The sequence below is a fragment of the Sorex araneus genome, chromosome 2, assembly GCF_027595985.1.
Source record: "Sorex araneus isolate mSorAra2 chromosome 2, mSorAra2.pri, whole genome shotgun sequence".
In the NCBI taxonomy this organism is placed as follows: Eukaryota; Metazoa; Chordata; class Mammalia; order Eulipotyphla; family Soricidae; genus Sorex; species Sorex araneus.
The window spans coordinates 222,116,129-222,122,537 of NC_073303.1; the positions used below are offsets into that span (position 1 = coordinate 222,116,129).

Below are 6,409 nucleotides of genomic sequence, written 5' to 3' on the forward strand. Positions count from 1 at the left end.
AAGTCTTACAAACCATATCCCAGGAAGTAGAGCAACAAATTGTGCATCTTAAAACTATTTCTATTTAGAATATTTTCTTGGAGGCCAGAGAGATGGTACAATGAGTAGGACACTTGCATTAAACTTGGCCAACCCAGGTTCAATCCCACGTACCCCATAAAGTCCTCTGAGCCCCACCAGGAGTGATCCCTGAGTGAAGAATCAAGAGTAATCCCTGGCATCTACTGAGTGTGTCCCAGAAAACAAACAAAAAGGAGAAAAACAGAATATTTTCTTTACCAAGTGCCCTTTCGTGAGAACCTTGAGTTGAACTGGTATGTTTTTCAGTAACTCATTTCTCCCAGCTTATATTACATGCAGCAGCATTTATAAACCTAAAGAATGCCTCATATGATCCTAAGTATAAGGTAAAGAAGTGTGACAGTGAAGCAAAAGCGAGGGCACTGGAAATATGTGCCACTTGCCCATAAAAATGACATTTGGTCTTTAGCCAAAGGCTGGAGAGATCACTCAGTGGGCTAAAGACCTAGTCCTGGAATCCTTCCCCACATGAGCACCAATACATGTGACCCTAAGGCTATCTGAGCATGTTCACACTAAGAACGTGGACCACCAGGCCAGAATGGCATTGCATCTCTAGCTGAGGCACCTAATAGCCCACCTAGCCAAGCCAAGTACTAACAGAGCTGCCCCACACAAAAACAAATTATGAACAAGTTAACTTTATTGACACATAACCAATGAAGCAAATGAAAAGAAGATGATTGAAGTTAAAATGCAGACGATGGTGAAACAATATTAACTGATTAACTGATTTATTGAAAACATTGATTAGGATCAAAGAAAATACATCATTTTATTTCTATAACCACATTAATAGCAGGAAAAAATTTTTTCCAGTGAGATTTAAAAAAAGGCTGTATTCTCTAGCTAGGACATTTTATCCTTAGAATATATGAGAATTAGGAAAAGAATCTATGTTTATTTAGTAGTATGTCTAATGCCAGGATATTCTGCTGTACCATTCTCTCTTGCTCCCTATTCTTTTTCACCACTCCTAACCTTTGTAAGGAACTGTGTACTTTCTAATAACTGGTATGCTGGAGCGATAGCACAGAGAGTAGGTGTTCTCCTTGCACGTGCTTGACCCGGGTTCGATTCCTCCATCCATCTCAGAGAGCCTGGAAAGCTACTGAGAGTTTCCCACACCCACAGCAGAGCCTGGCGAGCTACCCATGGCATATTCGATGTGCCAAAAACAGTAACAACAAGTCTCACAATGGAGATGTTACTGGTGCCCACTCGAGCAAATCGGTGAACAATGGGAGGACAGTGCTACAGTGCTGCAATAACCGGTATATTTCAAAAATGCAATCATTACACAACTAGATACATTCTTATACAAATAGACAATGCACAGTAAACAATACCTCCTTTTCCAGTTTTTTAACTTTTTTCAGTTATTAAAATTTAGTCACAATTAATGTTTGTGGTTTTGATGTACATGGTTGTCAGACCTCACTATCACCTAAGATCCTCCACCAATCTCCGTATGTTACTCCCAGTCTGTCTCTTCCTTCCCATCACCTCGTTCCCATGCCTTGCTTGATATTCTCAGTTTAATCTAGGGTCAGTCTAATCTAGGATCAAAGACTTGTTGTCATTTGACACTAATTATTCCCTTATTTTGTTTCTCTATATACATTCTTGGCAACTACCTCCCCAAGCACAGAAATATTAAATTAATTCAAAAATATATATGCAGACCTATGTAATATGCCCTTGCCGGGCATATTACAATGACATGAGGATATGGAAATATCCCAAAGTTCATGACAGAGGAACAGATAAAGAAATTGCAATGTATGAGCAATGAAGATTATGCAGCAGCAGTAAGAAAAGATAAAATGTTATTCATCAGAACCTGGATGGAACTGGAGTGTATTGTGGTAGGTAAAATACATCAGAAGGAAAACACTGCACGATCTCACTCATCTGAGGTATATAGAGAAACAAAACGGTCCATCTCTACAATCTTTCACTCCAACCTTCAATATCTTCCCATCAACATTTCAATTTTCATCCCGAATACAGAAGTATTAGAGTTATAAAACAAAGTCCTTAATTATTGTCTTAAGGAATCTTTTCTGTTGGTTTTCATCATATTTGGCAACATGCTGTATACCTACAATTTGCATTTTAAAATAGAACCTGAATTAGAAATATTACAGCAGTATTACTATTTCAAAAAATGGTTGGAAAATGTAAATAGCTTTACAAAGTACACTAATACAATAAAGTTTATGGATATAAACAATTTTGTGTGTATTGGATATCAAATACAGAGCAAATAAAAATTTTGTACATATAAATAAAAAGTATCAAAGAAAGCAAAATAACACAACACCAATTAATATGTAAACATTCAATATAATCTTTGTCTCTATAAGACATGTCAGTGGCCAAGATATCAGAGAGGTGTTAGTTATTTGGCTCATATGCAGCAAGACCCGAGTTTGATCACCTGTATCATAAGTGGTTCCCTGAGCACTGCCAGGAATGACTCCTAAACTTAGAGCCAAGAGAGAACATCATCTTAGAGCCCTGATAGCATCATCAGGTGTGTAACAAAAGTACACACACAAAAAAATAAAACTATCCCTTGGTGGATTTGAGTACTCACTTTTTAGAAGATTGGATATAATATAATCTTCTTTACCCATGCTTTTGATGTTATAATAAAATATACTATCAATATTATAAACAAAAAAGAATAAAAAGGCAATCAAATACCAGTAAATTAACAAGTCCTCCTGATGATGGCACAGACTAAAGTAAATCATATATCTGATTTTGTTCATTTGGGGCATAGGTTCTAGTCATGATGCCCTATTTTATAAAAAAAATAAATAATTAAACATTACAACTCAGAAATTATCTTGTGTTATATTGGATTCCGTATTCTAAGCTTAAGATCTTACCAAAGTTGGGGTCAAAGAAATAATACAGCAGGCAAGGAACTTGCTCTGCCTATGACCAACTTGGCTTTGATTCCTGATCTCCCACGTGGTTCTTTGAGCACTGAGAGGGATGATACAAAAATAGAGAACCAGGTGTGGCCCCTAAACAAAACAAATAACTTACCAAAGCTATTTTCTATTAGCTTTGGAGGGGGGGTCACACCCGGTGATGCACAGGGATTACTCCTGGCTCTGCACTCAGGAATTACTCCTGGCGGTGCTCAGCGGACCATATTGGAATGCTGGGAATCGAACCCGGGTCAGCTGCATGCAAGGCAAACACCCTACCCCCTGTACTATCTCTCTAGTCCCACCAAAGCTATTTTCTGACCATCATCTAAATAAGGGAGAAAAAGCCTTTCCCCATCACTTCTAGGCCTTTTGGCTAAGATCGAGTATAGAAAAATCCTTTCCCCTACTATCATCAATTTATGTCTAGAAAAAGTGAAAAATGTATGCTAAGATATGGAATGACTACAAATTGTATTTCTTCTCAAGATGTATACCATTGCTCTTAATGGGAGTGAACAATGGATTCATATTAAACCTTTAATAGAAGAATAAATCATGAGATGGTCAAATTAGAAGATTCTTTAGTGACTCAGTGGGAGTCCTAATGAGGACATCACAAAAAAGTACATTTAGGATAAAGCTTTTTTTTTGAACAGGATCTTTCTCAAGGCTTGTTTGACTTCTCTGTTTCTTAAAGAATAGATTAGAGGATTCAGCATGGGTGTGACCAATATGTAAAACACTGAAGCCACTTTCCGAAGTTCAGGGTTACTTGGGGGTGTGAGATACACAAAGGAAACAGTCCCATAGAGCACACTTATAACCCCCAGATGGGAGCTGCAAGTGGAGAAGACTTTCTTCTTCCCTTCCCTAGAGGGAATCTTCAAGACTGTAGACACAATATATATGTAAGATATTATAATAATAACAATCGTGGGTAAAATAATAATGGCAGCTAAGGTAAAAGATACGACCTTATTGACATAGAGATCAGAACAGGAAATTTTCTCAATTTCGTAAGCATCACAGTAGAAGTGATTAATCACTCGAGATGCACAGAAAGATACTGAGAATGTTACACTGCTCTGGAGGGTGGAACTAATCCAGCCACAGAAATAAGAACCAGCAACCAGATGACTGCAAAAGCGTCTCGTCATGTGGACATTATAAAGAAGAGGATTGCAGATGGCAATGAAGCGGTCATAGGCCATGGCTGCCAGCACAAACCCCTCTGCTATAATGAAAAGTGCAAACAGGAAGTTCTGGAAAACACAACCTGCAAAGGAGATAATCTTTTTCTCAGACAGGAAGCAGGCCATGGCTTTTGGTGCAATAACAGTTGAGTAGAAGAGGTCAATGAAGGAGAGATTGCCTAGAAAGAAATACATTGGTGTGTTCAGCTGGGAATCAGTGATTATGATTGACATCATACTAATGTTCCCCAACAGGATCATGATATAAATGATCAGGAACAGGAAGAAGAGGAGGACTTCATAATCTGGAGCAACCCTAAAGCCTACAAGAATGAAGTCAGTTACATCTGAGTAGTTTCCCGTTCCTTTGTCACCCATGACAAGAACCTAAGAATTTTATAAGACAAGGTTCAAGGTGGAGCTTTCTGCCAACATCATAGCATCACAAAATAACATTTTGTCTTATAGAAGATATTAAAATGTATGCTCTTATCTCCTTTTTCTTCTTAATCTTCGTAGATGTGATTTCCTGTACCCTTTTATAGAAATGAAATTTGAATTATATAATAATTGTTTATTGCCACACAACATGGAAGCTACCTAATTCATAATGATTCCATATGATTCTCAAAACCTAGTAATTTTTCCTTTGTAACCCACATGACTTACTCTCACAAAATATTATTTCTTTACATATTTTATCTCCTTACTTGATTTACATGGTAAGTTGAATATAGCTAAATGTTTTGAGCCCTGTGTATTTGTTCTCATCTTTAATTTTTAATATCAAATTTACTTTAGCCTCAATACGGCTCATGTTTACAATAGAAAAATAAAAATAAATAGTAATTTAAAACTCTATGAAAAGACATCACATTTTATAGAAGTTTATATTCAAGTCGTTTATAAGAACTTAATATAGATATCCAATAAACTTAATTAAATATTTAACTTAAAAATCTTGAGTAATGAACCATCTTCAGCTTCTTGAAGTTCAAAGATCTCTTGAAGGATCAAGAGGGAGAAGTCCATGGATTCTATAAATCTACCAAGCAGCCAATTTGATCTTAAAAATCTGTGCAAATAAAAAAAGGAAACTTAAAAATAATGCACTGACTAAAATTTTGATTAGGAAAGAAAACTGTTAGCTCCAAAAACTAATTTTTATGTCTGCATTTAGAGAGAGTCATAGATGACCTAAAAATTCAAAACATTTGTCACTGTTATCCCTGCTCATTAATCTTATTACTTTAGAGACTTTGTTTTCTCCAATAAAGAGATAGAGCCATTTTCTCTTTATTCGGCTTATAAAACCAAGTTTTATTTAGACGTATTCAACAGGGGGAAACTGCCTCATCCAAAGCAGCAAATAGAGGCTGCAGAGATTAACAAGATGAGCATTAGCTTTGCACGCAGAAAGGCCGGGTTTAATCGCCAGCACTCCATGGTTTGCTGTGCACGAAGAAGTGAGCGCCACACCCAGTGCCAGAGCAACCTCTAAGGGCAGAGCTTGGAGTAGTCCTCAAGTTTGGCTCAAAAACATAAGGAAAATACAGCAAAATAGACCCAGTAAATGGCATTTTTTAGTGATCCTTTTCAATTTTGTACGTATCACAGAGTCACAATATTTTGTCATTGGCTAACAAACAGCCTTCCTCAAGCATGTGACCGTTCTGTTTTTTATCCAAACCAAATCCTTCAATTCTATTGCTTCCTCTTCTCATCACTGGGTCTTTTCCTCTCCACCCCGTAGTCACTTTTCTTTAAAATATTGTCAACTTAATTAAAAAATAAAAAGCTGGCAAAGCCCAGAGATTCCGTATCAGGATTCCTAGACCTCCTCTCCACCCCAATATTTCCATTACATTTTGATATCAACTAAAATAATATTTATTAAATTTAATTTTTCTAAAAACACGTTGTTAACATCCATAAGAAATTTTGTGCTTAAATTCTCTTGCAGGACAGAGTTCGAAGATTGAATTTTTGTCACTATTTATCAAATATAGGAATGCACTGGAAGAAAAAGATTTTAGAGATTTTTAGAGAAAAATATTCAAATTTTTACAGAAACTAAGACCTTATATATATGTGTGTATATATATATATATGATATATGGCAGGTTTCTAATAGATAATGTTCTTTTATTTATTAACCAAATTATGCATACTGTCTAAAATGAT

General features: G+C 36.2%; 1 protein-coding gene across 1 annotated transcript; it reads right to left on the reverse strand.

Moving 5' to 3' along the window:
- Positions 1–3,661: 3,661 nt before the first annotated feature.
- On the reverse strand, positions 3,662–4,603 carry LOC101549427 (olfactory receptor 9K2-like). Its single transcript, XM_004601850.2, has one exon. It carries the CDS (start codon positions 4,601–4,603, stop codon positions 3,662–3,664), a length of 942 nt encoding a protein of 313 aa, XP_004601907.2.
- Positions 4,604–6,409: the final 1,806 nt, after the last annotated feature.